Here is a 22,838-nt window from a genome sequence, read left to right on the forward strand (position 1 = left end):
CAGTCCATCCGTACATGACTACTGGAAAAACCGTAGCTTTGACTAGATAGACCTTTGTTTGCAAAGTAATGTCTCTGCTTTTTAATACACTGTCTAGATTTGTCATAGCTTTTCTTCCAAGGAGCAGGTGTCTTTGAATTTCATGGCTGCAGTCACCATCTGCAGTGATTTTGGAGCCCCCCAAAATAAAAAGTCTGTCACTGTTTCCATTGTTTTCCCATCTATTTGCCATGAAGTGATAGGATCAGATGCCATGATCTTTGTTTTCTGAATATTGAGTTTTAAGCAAGCTTTTTCTCTCTCCTTTTACCTTCATCAAGAGGCTGTTTAATTCCTCTTCACAGTCTACCATAAAGGTGGTGTCATCTACATATCTGAGGTTATTGATATTTCTCCTGGCAGTCTTGATTCCTGCTTGTGCTTCATCCAGCCTGGTGTTTCTCATGATGTACTCTGCATATAAGTTAAATAAGCAGGGTGACAATATATAGCCTTGATGTACCCCTTTCCCAATTTGGAACCGGTCCGTTGTTCCATGTCTGGTTCAAACTGTTGCTTTTTGACCTGCATACAGGTTTGTCCAGAGGCAGGTGAGGTGGTCTGGAAGAATTTTCCAGTTATTTGTGATCCACACAGTCAAAGGCTTCAGCATAGTCAGTGAATCAGAAGTAGATATTTTTCTGGAACTCTCTTGCTTTTTCGATGATCCAGTGGATGTTAGCAATTTGATCTCTGGTTCCTCTGCCTTTTCTAAATCCAGCTTGTACATCTGAATGTTCTTGGTTCATGTACTGTTGAAGCCTGGCTTGAAGGATTTTGAGCATGACCTTGCTAGCATGTGGAATGAGTGCAATTGTGTGGTAGTTTGACTTATTTAGAAGTTAAAGTAAATCCTAAGAGTTCTCATCACAAGGAAAAAAACTTTCTTTGTTTTCTTCCTTCCCTTCCTTTTCTTTATTTCATCTGTATGAGATGATAGTTGTTAACTGAGCATATTATGGTAATTGACCGGCATACAGGTTATTTCACAGTATATTTAAGTCAAGTCATTATGCTGTACACCTTGAACTTACACAGTGTTGTTCAGTTATAACTCAGTGAAGCTGGACAGGAATGAACCTGGAGTCTGTCATGCAGAGGGAAGGAAGTCAGAAAAAGCAAAACAGATATCATATATAAACGCATATATGTGGAATATATATGCATTCCGCATATATTTATATATGTAGAATCTGGAAAAATGGTACTGCTGCTGCTGCTGCTAAGTTGCTTCAGTCGTGTCCAACTCTGTGCGACCCCATAGATGGCAGCCCACCAGGCTCCCCTGTCCCTGGGATTCTCCAGGCAAGAACACTGGAGTGGGTTGCCATTTCCTTCTCCAATGTGTGAAAGTGAAAGTGAAGTCGTCCAGTCATGTCCGACTCTTCGTGACCGCATGGACTGCAGCCCACCAGGCTCCTCCGTCCATTGGATTTTCCAGGCAAGAGTACTGGAGTGGGGTGCCATTGCCTTCTCTGGAAAAATGGTACAGATGAGCTTATTTCCAGAGGAGGAGTAGAGATGCGGACATGGTGAACAGAGGTGGACACGGCGGGGGGATTAGTTGGGAGAGTAGGATTGGCATGTATACATTACCATGCGTAAAATCCTGGCTTAAAGCATGGGAAACTCAGCTCAATGCTCTGTGATGACCTAGAGAGGTGGGATGGGGTGGGGAAGGGAGGTTTATGAGGGAGGGGAGATATATTTTACATACAGTTGATTCACTTCCTTGTGCAGCAGAAGGTGACATAACATTGTAAAGCAATTATATTCCAATAAAAAATAAAACTGGGCAGGGAGGACTTTTTTTTCCTAACTATGCAAAAGGTTTACTTATTTTTTTTACTCGTTTTTTAAAGAGAAGTTTTAGGTTCTCAGCAAATTGAGAGAGGAAGGTACAGAGATTTGCCATATACCTCCCACCCCAACACATGCATAGCCTTCACCAATATCAACATCTCTTACCAGAGTGGTACGGCTGCTGCAATTGATAACCCTCCGTTGCCACATCATAGCCTCTCAAGAGTGCATAGTTTACACTATGGTTCACCCATAGACTGCACATTGTGTGGTGTAGTCTGTGAGTTGGGACAAGTGTATAATGACATGTACCATCTTTATTGTATCCCAGAGTATTTTCATTGCCGTAAAAATCTTCATCGTTCTACCTGTATGTTCATCCCTCCATCCCCCACACCCACCTCACCCTGGCAACTACTGAGCTTTTTACTGTCTCCATAGTTTTGCCTATTCACAGTGCCATTTAGGTGAAGTCATACAGTGGGTTTACTTTTCTGGGTTTTGTTTTGTTTTGTTTTCACTGAGTGATAGGCATTTAAGGTTGTTTCATCCTCCATGTCGTTTCATGACTTGGCAACTCCTTCTTTTTTTTCCCCCAAATAATATTTCATGGAATTCACCACAGTTTGTTCATCCACCTACCTACTGAAGGCTATCTTGGTTGCTTCCAAGTTTTGCCAGTTATGATGAAGCTGCTGTAAATATCTGGGTGCGGATTCAGTGTGGATATTAGTTTTTTGCTCCTGTGGGTAAATATCGAGGAGTGTAGTTGTGAACCATATGGTAACAGTGCATTTTGCCTTGTAAGAAACTAAACCTGTACTGTTCTGTATTCTCCCCAGCAGTGAATGAGTGTGCTTGTGCCGCACCCTCACCGCATTTGGTGTTAGGGTTCCCGATTTTGTCGATTTTAATGGATGGGTAGTGGTATCTCATTAGTTTGCATTTCCCGTATGACATATGATGTGAAGAATCTTTTCATATGCTCATTTGCCATGTCTGTATCTTCTTTGGTAAGGTGTCTGTTAAGGTCTTTGACTTATTTTTTAATCAGGTTTTTTTTAATCATTGAATTTTATGTATATTTTGGATAAAGTCCTTTATCAGATTTGTTTTTTTTGCAGATATTTTCTCCCACTCTGTGGCCTGTTTTCTGGTTTTCTTGACAGAGCAAAAGTTTTTAACTGTAATGAAGTCCAGTTTATCAATTCTTTCTTTCGTGGATTATACCTTTGGTGTTTTAGCTAAAGAGTCATCTCCATACCAACTAGATTTTCTCCTGTGTTATCTTCTAGGAGTTTTGTAGTTGTATACTTTACACTTAGGTCTGTGATCCATTTTGAATTAGTTTTTTTTGCTTTAATTTTTGTGAGCGGCGTAAGGTCTGTGTCGAGATTCATTACTTTGCATGTGAACGTGCACCATTTTTCAAAAAGATTATCTTTTGCTCTATTGTGTTGGCCTTTCCAGCCTTGAAAAGCAACAGTTGACTATATTTATGTGGCTCTGTTCTGGGCTCTGTATGCTTTTCCACTCATTTACTTGTTCTTCTGCAGATACTACTCTGACTTGATTACTATGCCTTTATAAGTCTTTGAAGTCAGGTGGTGTCTGTGCTCCAGATTTGTTCTTAAACATTGTGATTGGGCTTCCCTGGTGACTCAGTGGTAAAGAATTCAGCTGTAATGCAGGAGATGCAGGTTTGATCCCTGGGTTGGGAAGATCCACGGAAGAAGAAAATGGCAACCCACTCCGGTATTCTTAGCTGGGAAATCCCATGGTTAGAGGAGCCTGGTGGGCTACAGTCGGAGTCACAAAAAGACTCGGACTAAACAGATATTGTGATGGCTATTCTGAATCTTTTTCCTTTCCATATAAACTTTAGAATCAGTTCCTTAACATTCATAAAATAACTTGCTAACACTTGGACTGCAGTTGCATTGAATTTATAGAGTTAGAAAGGACTGACATCTTGACGGTATTGAATCTTCCCATCTGTGAACTCAAAGTATCTCTCCATTTATTTAGTTTTTCTTTGATTTCATCCATCAGAGTTTGTAGTTTCCCCTGTGTAGATTTTATATGTATTTTGTTAGCTTTATAGCTAAGTATTTCATGTTTTGGGTGCTAATGTCAGTGTTACTGTGTTTTTAATTTCACATTCACCTTGTTCATTATTGGTATATAGGAAAGTGTAATTTTTTGTATTAACCTTGTATCCTGCGGCTTTACTGTATTTGTTTTTTAGTTCCAAGAGGGTGTTGTGTTTTGTTTTGTTTTTTTTTTTGAGTGATTTGGATTTTCTACCTAGATGATCATGTCATCTACAAAGTTTTATTTCTTTCTTCCCAATCTGTATCTGTAAATACAACACAGAAGATATATAATCAAATACCTTGTTTATATTATTTTCAGCAAACTATTACCTGCTACTGGAAATAAGAAAAATTGAAGTTTTAATTTTATCTTCACTTATTCCTTCTTGATAGTCTTTCTTTATATACATTCAGATTTCTAACCTACATCATTTTTCTTCCCTTTGAAAAACTTAAAAAAAAAATTTGCAAAACAGCAGCAAGTTCTCTGGATATTTGTCTAAGTCTTATTTTTCCTTTACTACCTGTAGAAGGGAATGGCAAACCACTCCGTTTTCTTGCCTGGAGAATCCCATGGTAGAGGAGCCTGGTTAGGTTGGCACAGAGTCGGACATGACTGAAGCGACTTAACACACTGAAAAATAATATCACAGGGTACAGAGACCCAGAGGCCCCCCGCCCCGTACTTTATACTGTTTCACTCTCCTGTCTTGTTTGCATAATTTCCGAGGAGAATTCAGTTACAGTTCTTACCTTTGGTCCTTTTTAGGTAGTGTGTGTGTGTGTGTGTGTGGCTGGTGTGTGTGTGTGTGTGTATGTGTGTGTGGTTGGTGGTTGGTGTGTATGTGTGTGTGGTTGGTGGTTGGTGTGTGTGTGTGGTTGGTGGTTGGTGTGTGTGTGTGTGTGTGGTTGGTGGGGGTGTGTGTGGTGTGTGTGTGTGTGTGTGGGGTGTGTGTGTGGGGGGGGGGTTCCCCGCCCCACCCCCGGGCGTCTTTCAGCATCACCCGCCCACCCCTCCCCCATCCTATCTCTGCCTGTGGTTTGCAAATGATACGCCTGTGTCGACTAAAAAGATGCACAATGTGAGAGCTGTGAGTTAAGTTTTGTTTGAGGCTAAATGAGGACTGCAGCCTGGGAGACAGCACCTCAGATAGCTCTGAGAGACTGATTCAAAGCGGTAATGGGGGATGGTCAGTGTATAAGATTTTGCTGAAAAGGGAGTTCAGCGCAATCAAGTGCTTATTTTACGAAAGGTTTTCTGCTAGTCACAAGGAGCTGATGTCACCATGAAGGGGATTTAGTGCTTTTCTAGATATGAGGAGAGATGCAAGGATTTGGATCGTGAAGTCAGTTCCTGAGAATACCTAATTGTCTGAAGATCTGTTACACCAGGTTCCCTGGAGCACAGAGTTCCTCACTCTCCACCCTGGTGGGTTCTCCTCGGTGGTGCTGAAGGTCAGCAGCCACAGCAGCACAGGGGTCAGTCTCTGCAGAGGCAGGTGGCAAAGGCCCTTGTTGTTCAGTTGCTGGCAGATGTTCTTGGCAAGTGCCAATATGTAGCTGACACCTTGGTGTAGTTTTTTAGATTTATTCTGCCTCAGAACTTCCTGGATCTGTGGTTTGTTGTCTGATGTTAATTTGGGGAAATTCTCACTCTTTTGTTGTTTCAAATATTTTTCCTGTTCCTTTCTTTATTCTCCTTCTAGTGTTTCTATTAAACATAGGACACACCTTTTGTACTTCTCCCACAACCCTTGGGCGTTGTTTCTTTTTTTGCCCCCCTTCAGTCAGTTCTCTTTGGTTTCCCTGATTGCTCAGTTGGTAAAGAATCCGCCTGCAAATGCAGGAGACCCCGGTTTGATTCCTTGGTCGGGAAGATCCACTGGAGAAGGAAATGGCAACCCACTCCATTATTCTTAGGCTTCCCTTGTGGCTGAGCTGGTAAAGAATCTGCCTGCAATGCGGGAGACCTGGGTTTGATCCCTGGGTTGGGAAGATCCCCTGGAGAAGGGAAAGGCTACCCACTCCAGTATTCTGGCCTGGAGAGTTCCATGGACTGTGTAGTCCATGGGGTCACAAAGAGTCGGACACGACTGAGCAGCTTTCACTTTCCCTTTCACTGATATACTCAAGTTCAGAGATTCTTTCCTTAGCTGTGTCCAATCTACTATTAAGCTCATCAGAGGTTACATATTTTTATTTCTAGCATTAATTTTTGGTTCTTAGGATTTTCACCTCTGCTTACATTGCAGAGGTGTTAATTTGTTAATTAACTGTCTGCTGTACTGTCTGCTTTAACCATTTAGAGCCCTTAGCAGAGTAATCACAGTTGTTTAAATTCCCAGCTTGATAATTCCAACATCCATGCCATGTCTGCCTTGATGCTTGTTTATCACATCAAATTGTGTTTTTTGCCTTTTAGTATGTCTTAATAATTTTTTTCCTGATACCTGGACATGATATTCTGGGTAAAAGGAACTACAGGTTTTCGGGTAAGAGGAAGCATTCTACAGTCCTGGGATTGGGTCTGATCTTCAGTTGCATGAGCCTAGGCCTCTAAACTGTGAACTTTACACGTGTTTCTGTGTTTTTTTCTACTTTTAGGTGGGATGGGATGGCTAGAATGGGCTGGTGTTTGGTATCTCCCTTCTCCCAGTAGGAGTTGTGTCAGTTTAATATAACTTGTGTAGGTTAGGCTCTTTCTTACTCCTGAGGCCTTGTTAAGAACAGAGTCCTCTCTTGCATTTCAAAATGGTTCCTTTTTCCCTTTCCCAGATGGAAGGGGAGGGTGGGGTGGGGTTGGATTTTTCTCCAGTGTTTACTGGGAGAACCTGGTCACGCTCCTGAAGGTGAGACTCGCGAGAGTGGGACCCCCTCTTATGACTGGGTGCCTCTGGAGTTTTAATCCTCAGACATGTAAATACTGAACCTCCAACAGTTCATCAATTTACAGTTGAGACTTTCCTACCAAGGTACTGTGGTAGTTGTAAGATTAGTAGAAAGAATTTTCGTTTGCCCTTATTTCTCCAAGTATTGATATTTACCATCATTGCTTTATTGTATTCTCTCTCTAACTGTATATGTTTATATATGCTTACTTTTTTTCCCCTGAACTATTTGAAAATAAATTTCAGGCACACTGCTCATTACCCCAACTTACTTCATTGTCCTGCCTCTTCTTCATGTTTTTTGAACTATAGATCCTCTTAAATTACTACAGTGTAGTTATCAAAATCAGAAAATTAACACTAATATAATACTATTGTCTAATCTACAGACTTTATTTCAATTTTTACTAGTTGACCTAAAGTGTTCTTTTAGGAAAAAGAAAAATTCTGATTCCGCGTCCAATTTAGGATCACTTACTGCATTTATTAGTCATGTTTCTTCTGTCTTTTTTAATCTGGAAGAGTATTCCAGTCTTTCTTTGTCTCTCTCTACATTGACATGTTTAACAGATGTGTGTGTGCACTCAGTCTCTCAGTCATGTCCCACTCTTTGCAACCCCCATCAGGCTCCTCTCTCCACGGGATTCTCCAGACAACACTACTGGAGTAAGTAGCCATTCCTTTCTCCAGGGAATTTTCCCAACCCAGGGATCAAACCCGGGTCTCCTGCATTGCAGGCAGATTCTTCTGAACAGTTTGCCATTTCTGCTCCAGGGGGATCTTCCTGACCCAGGGATGGAACTTGCATCCTGCATCGGCAGGAGGATTTTTTACCACTACACCACCTGGGAAGCCATAAACTTGACAGTTATTTTGTACTTTGAGTTTGTCTGATGCTTCCTAATGATTAGATTTAGGTTATGCATTTTTATAAGTAATTTCGCAGTAATGAGCTTCTGTCCTATTTACTGGTGAAATTATCTTTGATGACTTAGTTAAGATGGTTTTTGCCAGGTTTCTCCACTGAAAGGTACTATATTCTCCTTTGTAATTAATATCCTGTGGGGAACTACTTTGAGACAATATAACAACATATTTCTTACCAGATTTCACCCTTAGAATTAGCTTCTTTCCATTTATTAGCTTCAGTATTCCTGGATGATGTATGCTTTAATCAGTTTTTATTATAATGGTTCCCAAATTATGGTTTTCCAGTTGTATCCTTCTTATATATTTGTTAATTCACATTCTACTAAATACTTGTTCTTTAAAAAAAAAAAAACATCAGATTTTCTTCTTACCTTCAGATGCCTTGTGCCTGCAGTTTTTTAGCTCTGGGGCTGTGTACATGAGGGGTTTGCCTCTTGTTTGCTTTCCTCACCTCTTGCAGACGTTTTCTGCCCTCGCCATGCTGTGCCAGCTAGGACCTTCACTACATAGTTATAGAACTGTTCATGCTGCTTAAGGCGAGAAGGTACAGTGCTTTCCAAAGGGTTTTGTGCAGTAGTTACTCTTTTCTTTTATTCCTTCTGTACTTAGTTTGCTGAGTTTTTATTTTGTGAATCACATTCATGATTTTCAAATGTGAACTCGCTTTTAGAATAAACGGTACTTAGTTGTAATATATTATTATCGCTGTATTTGATTTACTGTTATCTTATTTAGAGTTAGATATCTATCTTCATGAGAGCATGTTCTCATGGCATTTTCCTTCCTTAAATGTTATTATCAGGTTTGGGATAGTCTTCTGACTTAATAAATGAGCTGCAAAATGTTCCTTTTTAAAAATTTTATTCTTCTGGGAAAGTCTAGATCTATTTGTTGGTATTTTTTAAAAGCTTGAAAGAAATTATGGGAGAAGCCTTCTGTGTCTGAATTTTTCTTTTCAGAAAGATTTGTAATAATTCAATTATCTTTTATTGATAGCAATATTCAAAAATTTTTCTTTTGTCAGTTTGGTAATATTTGTGCCCTCACAGGTGTTTGTTTTTTCCTGTAGACAAACTAAATCAGTTCCTATGCATCCATCAGACTTTCATCTTTCATCAGTTAGGTACATCAGTCATCTGCTGTTATCTTCTTTCTGGGTTCTTTCTGTTCTTACAGGTTTCTGATTTTCCCCTTTCGTTTCATTACTGTCATTTTAGTGGAGGTGCATGGAGAAAAATGCAGTATTTAATTTATGTTGCTTAATGGAGAACTCTCTTTAGCCTTTGTATTTCCTTTAACTTTATAAATAGAATACAGTGGATGTAATCTTCCACTCTGATCATTATGAGTGTCAACCATAACAGGACAGCAAAAAGTGCTGATACTCTCAAGGATTTCTGAGGGTTCAAAGTTCTTTTCCTTAGTGCAAGCTGCTCTAAAATTTATATTTTTAGAATTTGCTTGTTTTTTATCATTAATTTTGTTCTAATTGGCAATCATCACTTTCATCAGGTTATTTTTCTCTCACTAATTTATAGGTTCTAGTCTGCTGTCAATTAGGAAATGATATGATTAGACTTGTTAGAATTGTGTGTACAGAACCCTGTTTCCTTTAGGGTGTACACAATGTAAAAACCTCTTGGTTTTTCACTTAGTGGCCTTTATGGTAACTTGTGTGGCTTTCAGTGATAGATACTGGTTGCTGCATTTAGGAGTCTTTATAGACTAGTAATCATCAGAGTTTATTTCGTTCTTCATAACCCTTTTTTTTAAAAAAAACCACAGGTTTATTTTACATTTGGTTTCTGAATATTTTGGAGGGATAATTTTAGATTTATAGAGAAGTTTCAAAGACGTTATAGTTGCTTTGTACTGTTTACCCATCTTCCCCTAATGTTGCCGACTTAGATAATCATATGTTTGTAAATACTAGGAAATTAACAAGGGCATAAACTATAGACTTGACCTTGAATTTCACTAGTTATTTCAGTAATGTCTTTTTTCTTTTGTACGATCCAGTCCAGGACTCCACATTGCATTTGGTTGGCGTGTCACCTTTGTCTCTTCTGATCATGTCGATTTCTTTAATCTTCTTTTTTCATAACCTTAACAGTTTTAAACTGTCCTGGTCAGGATTTCCTAAAATGTTCCTCAGTTTGGGTTTATCTGATGTGTTCTCATGACGAAACTGACATGGGTTTTGGGGAAGAAAACAGAGAGCTGAAGTCACATTTTCATCACATCGTATTAAACGTGCTATGAATGTTGTTGTTGAGTCCCTAAGTCATGTCCAACTCTTTGCAACCCCATGAAATGCAGCACGCCAGGCTTCCCTGTCCTTCACCATCTCCCGGAGTTTGCTCAAACTCACATACATTGAGTCTGTGATGCTCTCCAACCATCTCACCCTCTGTTGCCCCTTTTTCCTTTTGCTTTCAATCTTTTCTAACATAAAGGTCTTTTTCAATGAGTCGGCCTTCACCTGAGGTGGCCAAAATATTGGAGTTTCAGTTTCAACATCAGTTCTTCCAGTGAATATTCAGGTTGGTGTCCTTTAGGGTTGACCGGTTTGATCTGGCAATCCAAGGGGCTCTCAAAAGTCTTCCAGTACACAATTCAGAAGCCCAAAGTCTTAGGCACTCAGCCTTCTTTATGGTCCAACTCTTACATCCATTCATGATTACTGGAGAAACCATGGCTTTGACTATACGGACCTTTGTTGGCAAAGTGATGTCTCTTCTTTTTAATCCGTTGTCTAGGTTTGTCATAGGTTACCTTCCAGGGAGAAAGCGTCTTTTAATTTCACGGGTGCAGTCACCATCTGCAGTGATTTTGGAGCCCAAGATGATAAAGTCTGCCACTGTTTCCACGTTTTCCCCTTCTGGTTGCCGTGAAGTGGTGGGACTGAATGTTGAGTTTTAAGCCAGCTTTTTCACTCTCTTTCACCCTAATCAAGAGGCTCTTTAGTTTATCTTTGATTTTTACCATTAGAATGGTATTATCTGCATATCTGAGGTTATTGATACTTCACTCAGCAACGCTGATTCCAGCTTGTAATTCATCCCACCTGGCATTTTGCATGATGTATCCTGTATATAAGTTAAATAAGCAGGGTAACAATATACAGTCTTGACATACTCCTTTGTCAATTTTGAACCAGTCTGTTGTTCCATGTCTGGTTTTGACTTGCTTCTTGACCTGCATGCAAGTTTCTCAGAAGGCAGGTAAGGTGGTCTGGTACTCCAATCTCTTTTAAGAATTTTTCAGTTTGTTGTGATCCACCCAGTCAAAGCTTTATATTTAATGAAACAGAAGTAGGTGTTTCTGTGGGATTCCCTTGCTTTCTCTATAATCCAACAAATGTTGCCAGTTTGATTTCTGGTTCCTCTGCTTTTTGTAAGCTCAGCTTGTATATCTGAAAATTTCTCAGTTCACGTATTGTTGAAGCCTAGCTTGAAGAATATTGAACATTACCTTGCTAGCATGTGAAATGACTGCTGCTGCTGCTGCTAAGTCACTTCCGTTGTGTCCAACTCTGTGCGACCCCATAGACAGCAGCCCACCAGGCTTCCCTGTCCCTGGGATTCTCCAGGCAAGAACACTGGAGTGGGTTGCCATTTCCTTCTCCAATGTATGAAAGTGAAAAGTGAAAGTGAAGTCACTCAGTCATGTCCGACTCTGTGCGACCCCATGGACTGCCGCCTACCAGGCTTCTCCGTCCGTGGGATTTTCTAGGCAAGAGTACTGGAGTGGGGTGCCATTGCCTTCTCCGGAAATGAGTGCAGCTGTATGGTAGTTTGAACATTCTTTGGCATTGCCTTTCTTTGGGATTAGAATGAAAACTGACCTTTTCCAGTACTGTGGACATTGCTGAGTTTTCCATATTTGCTGGCATGTTGAGTGGAGGACTTTAACAGCATCATTTTTAAGGATTTATAATAGCTCAGTTGGAATTCCATCACCTCCACTAGCTTTGTTCATAGTGATGCTTCCTAAGGCCCACTTGACTTTGCATTCCAGGATGTCTGGCTCTAGGTAAGTAAGCACACCATCACAGTAATCTGGATCATTAAGACTTTTTTTGTACAATTCTTCAATGTATACTTGCCACCTCTTCTTAGTCTCTTCTCCTTCTATTAGGTCCTTACCGTTTCTGTCCTTTATCATGCCCATCTTTGCATGAAATGTTTCCTTGGTATCTCCAATTTTCTTGAAGAGATCTCTAGTCTCCCATTCTTTTGTTTCCCTCTATTTCTTTACATTGTTCATTTAAGAAGACTTTCTTCTCTCTCCTTGCTATTCTCTATGCGTGTTGTTGGATATATTTTTCCCTTTCTCCCTTGCCTTTTGCTTGTTCTCTTTTCTCAGCTATTTGTAAAGTCTCCTCAGACAACCACTTTGCCCTCTTGCTTTCCTTTTCTTGGGGATGGTTTTGGTCACTGCCTCCTGTACAGTGTTATGAACCTCCATCCATAGTTCTTCAGACACTCTTTTCCACCAGATCTAATCACTTGAATCTATTCATCACCTCCACTGTATAATCATAAGGGATTTGATTTAAGTTATACCTGAAAGGCCTAGTGGTTTTCTTTACTTTCTTCAATTTAAGCCTGAATTTTGCAATAAGGAGTTCACTTGGACTCTCTTCTGCTAAGGCATTCTTGTCCACAGTAGTAGATACAGTGGTCATCTGAATTAAATGCCTGTTCCCATCCATTTTAGTTCACTGATACCTAAAATGTTGATGTTCACTCTTGCTGCCTCTGCTTGGCCACGTCCAATTTACCTTGATTCATGGTCCTAAGATTCCAGGTTCCGATGCAGTATTCTTTACATCATCGGATTTTATTTTCACCCCGAGGCATATGCACAACTGTGTGTCATTTCCATTTGGCCCATCCTCTGTTCTTTCTGGAGCTATTTCTGTGCTATCTCCCAGTAGCATATTGAGCACTTTCTGACCTGGGGGGCTTATCTCCAGGTGTCATATCTTTTTTGCCTTTTCATACTGTTCGTGGAGTTTTCAAGGCAAGAATATTGAAGTGATTTGTCATTCCCTCCTCCAGTGGAAGTCGTTTTTTCAGAACTCTCCATGGTGACCTGTTCATCTTGGGTGGCCCTGCACAGCATGGTTCATAGCTTCATTGAGTTATGCAAGTGCCTTCACCACGACAAGGCTATGATCCATGAAGGGAATGCTATGAATAAAACATCACTTTTGATGTTAACTTTGATGTTCACTTCATGCAGGTAGTGATTATCAGATTTCTTACTGTTGGTCACCTTTTCCTGTAGTTGACTCATTGGAAGTCAATTACAAGTTCTGTCTCTTAAAGGCAGGGGTTTGTATATGTATTATTTGGAATTCTGTAAGGAAGATGGGTCCCTTCTCCCCATTTATTTATTCAGTTATTTATATAATGAATATTTTATTAGGGGGATTATAATTCAGTACTGTTATCATTTATTTTTGTGAAAATTGTTCCACTTTTGGTCATTGGGAATTTCTTTTAGGTTGTTCTTGAATCCTTTTGAAATTTCCCATCCTTTATTTTGTTTAATTTATTTATTTTAATTGGAGGCTAATTACTTTACACCATCCTTTTTTTTTTTTTTAAACGCCTTCTTGCTTTCTGGCCCTACAGAATACTCCAGACTTACCTTGTATTTTTCCTGCCTCATCCTAGAATCAGTCATTTCTCTAGGGAGCTCTGGCTCCTTGTATTGGAGAATGGTATTCAGAAAATAAAATCTGGTTGTAAGCGTGCTTGTTGCTACTAGGATATCACTTGTAGGTGTCTGTATTTGTTTCTGTATCTATTCATCTGTATGTGTATCAAATAAATATAAGTTCATACTGATACTTCTTACTCTAACTTAGCACCACTAGAATGAACAGTTCATTCTAGCTCTCCTCTCTTGCTAATTTATAACTTCTTTTTCTGAAAGAAAAACCTTGCTCCTATTATCTGCTATTTATTTATGTATATTATACATGTAAAGAGGTTTCAGATTTGCTCATAATGACTTCTTTCCACCTACTTCATAATATTTTTGGTTGTAAACTCATATTTTTTGAATTTTTTTGAGACATTGACATTTTAGTTTTTTTAGAGAAGATTTATATTTGATTCTGCTAGTCATTTAGAGGTTTTGGTACTTATGTTTTAGCCTTTACAGTTTTTTACTGTGGGAAAATATACACAACATAAAATTTATTGTTTTAACTGTTTATAAATATACAAATGTAAATTGGCATTAAGTACATTCATAATGTTATGTAACTATCACCACTATCCATTTCTAGAACTTTCACATCATCCCAGACAAAAGCTCAGTACCCATTAAAAAATAACTCTACATTCTCCTCTCCCTTCAGCCCCTGGAAACCTCTATTCTACTTGCTCTCAGGATTTGCCTATTTTTAGATATATCATATAAATGGAATAATGCAGTAATTGTCCTTCTGTGTCTGGCATGAGTAAAATGAAAGTGAAAATTGCTGTTGTCTCTCTTTGTGACCCCATGGACTTGTAGCTTGCCAGGCTCCTCTGTCCATGGAGTTCTCCAGGCACGAATACTGGAGTGGGTAGCCGTTCCCTTCTCCAGGGCATCTTCCCAACCCAGGGATCGAACCTAGGTTTCCTGCATTGCAGGCGTATTCTTTACCAGTTGAGCTACCAGGGAAGCCCCATGAGTTAAAATGGGTAAAGCATTTTACTCCTGTTTTCAAGGTTCATCCATGTTGTAGTATGTTAGAGTTCGTTTCTTTATAATTCAAAAAATAAGGCAGAAAATAATCCTCTGTATGTGTATTTGTGAACACAGCACATTTTGTTTATCCATTCATCTGCTGATGGACATTTGGGTTGTTTCCACCTTCTGACTTCTGTGAATAATGCTGCTGTGAACTTTGGTGTACAAGTTTCAGAGTCCATGCTCTCAGTTGTTTCTGGGTATATTTCTAGAAGTAGGATCACTGATCATAGAGTAGTTCTATGTTTAACTTTCTGAAGAACTGCCAAGCATTTTCCACAATGGCTGTACCATTTTCTATTCCCACAGGTAATGCATAAGAGTTCCAGTTTCTCCACATCCTGACCAACACTTACTGTTTTCCATTAAAAAAAATAGCTGTCCTAACAAATGTGAAATAGTATCTCATTATATTTTTGCTTTGCACTTCCCTAACATCTTTGTGATATTGTGCATCTTTTCCATTTTAATTATGGACTCTTCTGGGCCATGTAGGTGATGAAAATTCTGGTCCCAAACCTGAGTAACTGTGAGCTCATGTTGAGGTATTCCCTAAACATGAAGCGGAGGTATTCTTTATTTGTCTTTGCATGAATGCATAGTCTCTCAGTCGTGTCCAACTCTTTATGACCCTTTGGACTGTAGCCCGCCAGGCTTCTCTGTCCATGGGCTTTCCCAGGGAAGAATACTGGAGTGGGTTGCCATTTTCTTCCTCTAGGGGATCTTCCCGACCCAGGGATCAAACACTTGTCGCCTGCATTGCTGGTGGATTCTTTATAAGTGCTGAGCCATCAGGGAAGCCCTGTTTGTCTTCAGTTCAATCCCGGAACCCAGAACCAACAGCATGATATTGTAATTATCAATGCCCCCCCGTCCCCCACTGCCGTCTCTTTCTTCAGTAAGTTTTTTTTCCGCACTAGTTCAGCCAGTTGGATTGTTGCCCTTCTGGTCTTCAGTCTGACCTTTCATCTTGCTGGGCCCCCCAGAAGTGATCTTGCTAAGCTCTAGGCCTCAGGTTTTTGTTACGTGGCTCTAAAATAAATGCCACCTTCAGAACTTCATTTATTTTTCAGGTTCCCACTTTCTAGTTGTTTATGGCTTCAGGATATTTCAGGCATGCATTTATATGATTTTAATCTCATAGTTAAGCATGTTTGGTGTTCTGATTTGGAGAGGTTTTTTGAACATTGAGCTCTCCCTGATGCTAACCCAAAAAACCTTGGTTTATTTCTTTTCTGTTAAAATGCAGAGACGGTTGGCTGAGGTAGTAAAAAGGCTGGTGGTCTGGATTTAGTTCTCATTAATAAGGCAAGCAAATTGTTACTAATTTCTAGAACCAGTGATCAAATATGGAGATACAGGGTTGATTTTTATGTATTTCATACATATTCATGTCTTCCTGTCCACATTTTTTATTATATTTTACTGAATTTGAGCTTTTTTCTGTAGCGCATTCACACATATGGACAAGTGTATAAACAGATTTTAATGTGTTCTTTTTCTCTTAGAGGCAGTAGGCAAAAAGCAAACAAAAGAAAATCTTGACTAAGCAAAGAATTTGGCAAATGCTCAATTTTATTTTATATTGAATAGCTCTATTAATGAATACTTATCTGAGTTTGTTTTTATTTCAGCTTTGGCTAGATCAGAATCTAAAAGAGATGGAGGTTTTAAAAATAATTGGAGCTTTGATCATGGAGAAGAAAGTGAAGGAGATACAGATAAAGAGTAAGAATTCTTTTTACCCCCTCAGATATTTTATAAGAATGAAACTTTCATTAGAAAAACAATTTATATTCCATGGAAATATTTTTAAGAGTGTGATATTCTTAAGAAAACATTGACTTACAATAGCATTAAGGAAAGAAAAAGCAATTGTTTTATTGGTAAATAATTATGTGGTTATATTTCTTAATCTTTTGCAATGTATAAATATGTACATATTATACATGTAATCTTATGATTAAAAGTTGACCATATTGTGGATTTCCTATTAAAGACATTATTTTTTTTTTTTAATATGGCACTCTGTTCAGGTAGTGATAAGAAAAGCCACCATTTACCAGGAGTGAATGAATGCAGATTACGATTCCTGAAGTTTGTAAGAAAGTTTAGTGTCTGTCTTTGCAGTTGAAACTCTCCCCAACCCCCAACCCCATCCCCAACCATGTTCATCATAGATTGCTACCAGAGAAAGCAGAAACCCTATAAATGCTAAACACAGGTGTTGACCCAGACAGAAGTTAAGTGAAGCGTTCATCATACTCTGTTAATGTACTTGGAGTGACTGCTGTAGATTTTTAAATGGCTTTCATACAACCTTTTGCATGTCATGAGATTTGTATTACAAATTTAGCATTGCTGTTAGTTTCTTGGTTATTGATCTGGTTTCTGCTGGCCAGAACAAATAGCAAATTAAGAGATACATAAATATATACACTTAAGTTCTACCAAAACTGCAAGTACTTTTTAGAAATTTTATGCAAGAAGTCTTTCAGAGTATATTGGCTAAGTATTGTAGGCGCTTCCCTTCTGTCTGGGCAGCAGCTCCGTTCATCATTACCACTTTAGGTGCCTTCACCTGTGAGATGTTGAATTTGAAGTTAAGTTTTGTTTGAAGGAGAACTTTGAACCAGTAAGTTTCTCACTCAAAATTGGCATTTTTATGGTCTTCTTTCTTTTTATTTCTGATTATTTTTTATTACAGATGTTTGTTACTTAGGTGTTGTTTTGACAAATTGGCATTAAACCCGAAATTGACTAGACCACCTTTGAATGTTAAGATGTTCAATGTTAAGTTAAAAATTTACAGAAATTGAGTAGACCACCTTTAAATGTTAAGATGTTAAATGTTAAGTTAAAAATGTACCACTTTTTAAACATTTTTGTAAAATGTTTGTAGGAGAGCATTTAAAAAGTTGTATACAAGCAATATTGAAACAGTTTACATCTTTATTTTAATAGCTAAGATTTTAACTAAAAACAGTTTAGCAGAGTTGTCTTCAGAAGGATTTATTTTTACTTTATTTGATAGAATATTTGTCATGTATAAAAATGTGTCTTTTATGGTGCTCCCTGTTCTGTATGCTTCATTTATAAATTACAGTTGGTTTATCATTGTGTTCAGATTAACATGAACTGTTAATAGATACATGATTCTGGTCTTTTAGAATCTGAGGTCAATAATTCTCAGTGAAGGTTTGATATTTCTCAGAATGGTAGAGGTATAACAATTTTATTGGGTTAATACCATTGAAATTACTTTTTTCCATCAACTAAGATTTTCTTAACAGTATGTTTCTTTACTTCTGTTTTGTTTTTGAGTCCTTTCTCCCTAATTTAAAATCCAAGACAGAAAGGAAAAATGAGTGAAAGTAGATGAAATCTGTAGTTAAGATGAAAACAAAAACTGTGTGTTCGTTTATGGCAGAGGTCAATAAACAGCCAGTGGGCCCAGTCTGGCCCATCATTGGACTTTGTTATGGTTTTATTGGAACACAGCCACACATTTAGTCTGTGGCTGCTTTCATACTTTAGTTGCAAAGCAAAGATGAGTGGTGGCTTCAGAGGCCATATGGCTTTCAAAATTCTAAAATATTTAGTCTCTGGCCCTTTACAGAAAGTTTGCTGATCTCTGTATTAGGTGAACAAGGAGAATAAAACTTCTGAATTTAATGTATGAGTTGTAATTGTCACTGAAGATTTTTTTCCCCCTTATTTTCTATGTAGTGAGGCAAATCTACTCAGTGTAGATGAAGATGAGGATTCTGAAACCTCAAAAGGAAAAAAGGCAAGTGTTGCTTTTTAATTTTTTTTTTAGGTTATATACTAAAAACTAATACATCAGAAGATTTGTATTTGTGATTGTAAGTCCAAGCCACCCACATTCCCATCCCAGAGGCAAATGGTATTCGTAGCTTCTTGTTTATCTCATCAGAAATATTTTATTTATCACAAAGAAAATCTGTATTCTCATCCCACTTTCTTACTCTTTCTTCACCAGTAGTATATTGTACACACTGTTTGTAATTTTATTTTGTAAAATTAATATATCTTAAGACACCAACCATAAGAGTCCATTAAAATCACCCTCATGCTTTTCAGTCGGAGAAGGCAATGGCACCCCACTCAGTACTCTTGCCTGGAAAATCCCATGGATGGAGGAGCCTGGTAGGCTGCAGTCCATGGGGTCGCTAAGAGTTGGACACGACTGAGCGACTTCACTCTCACTTTTCACTTCCCTGCATTGGAGAAGGAAATGGCAACCCACTCCAGTGTTCTTGCCTGGAGAATCCCAGGGACGGGGGAGCCTGGTGGGCTGCCATCTATGGGGTTGCACAGAGTCAGACACGACTGAAGCGACTTAGCAGCTGCAGCAGCATTCTTTTCAGTAGGTGCATAATGTTCCAGTGTATGATATATTGCTGTTATCCAACACCAACATATTGAAGGATCTATCAGCTTTCTTCCCCCACTTAAAATAATGTTGCATAAACTAGCCTCTATATGGGTTATTTTGCACATTTATCAGCATATCTGCAGGATAAATTTCTAGAAGTAGAGCTGCTATATCAGGACAGGTACATTTCTAATTTTGTTATACCTGATTTAGACTTTCACCAGCAGTGTCAGAGCATGCCTGTTCCCTCACACTTTAGCAATATTATCATCCTTTTGATCTTTGCAATAAAAAATAGTATCTCAGTGTAGTCTTACTTTGTATTTCTTTTGAATGTAGTTTGAATACCTCACTCATAACACATATAGTCCATTTATTTCCCTTTTGATAATTGTTACTTGATATCTTTTGCCCTTTTTTCCATTTGGTCTTTGGAATACTATTGATTTGTAGAAATTCTTTTCATATTGAGTCTCAGACACATTTTCCCACATTTTTGACATCTCTAAAATCTAACTGGATGCCTCTTGTTGAGTTAAAAATGTTTTGTACATTAGTATAGACAGTAATAATGTATCTTATGATGGTTTCTTAGATTTGACAAAATAATGGTATTTTAAAGAAAGGAGCCCACTGCTGTGATACTAATAATAGTTATTAGTAATTTAAACTACTTTTTTCCTGCTAATTTTTTGTCCTCACTTTTGGTGGTTATTGCCTTGGAGAAAAGATATTTTCTTACATTGTCAAATACAACACTATTTTTCTTTCATAGCTTTTGGGTTGAGTGTCTTGGTTCCTAATGATGTTAATTTAGTAACTTACTTGCTTTATTCTTTTAGACAAATAGTTTCACAATATCAATACAAATATAGTTGCCAATAAAATAAAGTCTTTTTATTTCCTTGTTGGTGGCATATCTCACTAGGTTTATCTCACTAAAAATGTGTATTTAAATTATTGTGTTTTTTTTTTTTTTAATTTTATTTTATTTTTAAACTTTACATAATTGTATTAGTTTTGCCAAATATCAAAATGAATCCACCACAGGTATACATGTGTTCCCCATCCTGAACCCTCCTCCCTCCTCCCTCCCCATACCATCCCTCTGGGTCGTCCCTGTGCTCTAGCTCCAAGCATCCAGTATCGTGCATCGAACCTGGACTGGTATCTCATTTCATACATGGTATTTTACATGTTTCAATGCCATTCTCCCAAATCTTCCCACCCTCTCCCTCTCCCACAGAGTCCATAAGACTGTTCTATACATCAGTGTCTCTTTTGCTGTCTCGTACACAGGGTTATTGTTACCATCTTTCTAAATTCCATATATATGCCTTAGTATACTGTAATGGTGTTTTTCCTTCTGGCTTACTTCACTCTGTATAATAGGCTCCAGTTTCATCCACCTCATTAGAACTGATTCAAATGTATTCTTTTTAATGGCTGAGTAATACTCCATTGTGTATATGTACCACAGCTTTCTTATCCATTTGTCTGCTGATGGACATCTAGGTTGCTTCCATGTCCTGGCTATTATAAACAGTGCTGCGATGAACATTGGGGTACACGTGTCTCTTTCCCTTCTGGTTTCCTCAGTGTGTATGCCCAGCAGTGGGATTGCTGGATCATAAGGCAGTTCTATTTCCAGTTTTTTAAGGAATCTCCACACTGTTCTCCATAGTGGCTGTACTAGTTTGCATTCCCACCAACAGTGTAAGAGGGTTCCGTTTTCTCCACACCCTCTCCAGCATTTATTATTTGTAGACTTTTGGATCGCAGCCATTCTGACTGGTGTGAAATGGTACCTCATAGTGGTTTTGATTTGCATTTCTCTGATAATGAGTGATGTTGAGCATCTTTTCATGTGTTTGTTAGCCATCTGTATGTCTTCTTTGGAGAAATGTCTGTTTAGTTCTTTGGCCCATTTTTTGATTGGGTCATTTATTTTTGTGGAGTTGAGCTGTAGGAGTTGCTTGTATATTTTTGAGATTAGTTGTTTGTTAGTTGCTTCATTTGCTATTATTTTCTCCCATTCTGAAGGCTGTCTTTTCACCTTGCTAATAGTTTCCTTTGATGTGCAGAAGCTTTTAAGGTTAATTAGGTCCCATTTGTTTATTTTTGCTTTTATTTCCAATATTCTGGGAGGTGGGTCATAGAGGATCCTGCTGTGATGTATGTCAGAGAGTGTTTTGCCTATGTTCTCCTCTAGGAGTTTTATAGTTTCTGGTCTTACGTTGAGATCTTTAATCCACTTTGAGTTTATTTTTGTGTATGGTGTTAGAAAGTATTCTAGTTTCATTCTTTTACAAGTGGTTGACCAGATTTCCCAGCACCACTTGTTAAAGAGATTGTCTTTAATCCATTGTATATTCTTGCCTCCTTTGTCAAAGATAAGGTGTCCATATGTGCGTGGATTTATCTCTGGGCTTTCTATTTTGTTCCATTGATCTATATTTCTGTCTTTGTGCCAGTACCATACTGTCTTGATAACTGTGGCTTTGTAGTAGAGCCTGAAGTCAGGTAGGTTGATTCCTCCAGTTCCATTCTTCTTTCTTAAGATCGCTTTGGCTATTCGAGGTTTTTTGTATTTCCATACAAATTGTGAAATTATTTGTTCTAGCTCTGTGAAGAATACCGTTGGTAGCTTGATAGGGATTGCATTGAATCTATAAATTGCTTTGGGTAGTATACTCATTTTCACTATATTGATTCTTCCAATCCATGAACATGATAATTTCTCCATCTATTAGTGTCCTCTTTGATTTCTTTCACCAGTGTTTTATAGTTTTCTATATATAGGTCTTTAGTTTCTTTAGGTAGATATATTTATATTCCTAAGTATTTTATTCTTTCCATTGCAATGGTGAATGGAATTGTTTCCTTAATTTCTCTTTCTGTTTTCTCATTATTAGTGTATAGGAATGCAAGGGATTTCTGTGTGTTGATTTTATATCCTGCAACTTTACTGTAGTCATTGATTAGCTCTAGTAATTTTCTGGTGGAGTCTTTAGGGTTTTCTATGTAGAGGATCATGTCATCTGCAAATAGTGAGAGTTTTACTTCTTCTTTTCCAATTTGGATTCCTTTTATTTCTTTTTCTGCTCTGATTGCTGTGGCCAAAACTTCCAAAACTGTGTTGAATAGTAATGGTGAAAGTGGGCATCCTTGTCTTGTTCCTAACTTTAGAGGAATTTTTCACCATTGAGGATAATGTTTGCTGTGGGTTTGTCATATATAGCTTTTATTATGTTGAGGTATGTTCCTTCTATTCCTGCTCTCTGGAGAGTTTTTATCATAAATGGGTGTTGAATTTTGTCAAAGGCTTTCTCTTCATCTATTGAGATAATCATATGGTTTTTATTTTTCAATTTGTTAATGTGGTGTATTACATTGATTGATTTGCAGATATTGAAGAATCCTTGCATCCCTGGGATAAAGCCCACTTGGTCATGGTGTATGATCTTTTTAATGTGTTGTTGGATTCTGATTGCTAGAATTTTGTTAAGGATTTTTGCATCTATGTTCATCAGTGATACTGGCCTGTAGTTTTCTTTTTTTTGTGGCATCTTTGTCAGGTTTTGGTATTAGGGTGATGGTGGCCTCATAGAATGAATTTGGAAGTTTACCTTCCTCTGCAATTTTCTGGAAGAGCTTGAGCAGGATAGGTGTTAGCTCTTCTCTAAATTTTTGGTAGAATTCAGCTGTGAAGCCGTCTGGACCTGGGCTTTTGTTTGCTGGAAGATTTTTGATTACAGTTTCAATTTCCGTGCTTGTGATGGGTCTGTTAAGATTTTCTGTTTCTTCCTGGTCCAGTTTTGGAAAGTTGTACTTTTCTAAGAATTTGTCCATTTCTTCCTCGTTGTCCATTTTATTGGCATATAATTGTTGATAATAGTCTCTTATGATCCTTTGTATTTCTGTGTT

At 38.2% G+C, this 22,838-nt stretch overlaps 1 protein-coding gene across 9 annotated transcripts in view; it reads left to right on the top strand.

Annotated features, from left to right (window-relative positions):
• The window catches only part of SENP6 (SUMO specific peptidase 6), a 143,644-nt gene that overhangs the window by 18,082 nt on the left and 102,724 nt on the right, over positions 1-22,838 (top strand). For 6 of the 9 annotated variants that reach the window (XM_005210668.5, XM_005210671.5, XM_005210669.5 and 3 more), the window contains exons 2-3: positions 16,147-16,240; positions 18,242-18,302. In XM_005210668.5, the coding sequence (XP_005210725.1) occupies positions 16,147-16,240; positions 18,242-18,302 (155 nt within the window). Of the gene's footprint in view, positions 1-16,146; positions 16,241-16,548; positions 16,614-17,083; positions 17,148-18,241; positions 18,303-22,838 lie in introns of those variants that run through there. The other 3 variants (XM_059889767.1, XM_024996715.2, XM_059889766.1) reach the window with 3 other exon arrangements.

This window comes from Bos taurus, chromosome 9, assembly GCF_002263795.3.
Source record: "Bos taurus isolate L1 Dominette 01449 registration number 42190680 breed Hereford chromosome 9, ARS-UCD2.0, whole genome shotgun sequence".
Taxonomy (NCBI): Eukaryota; Metazoa; Chordata; class Mammalia; order Artiodactyla; family Bovidae; genus Bos; species Bos taurus.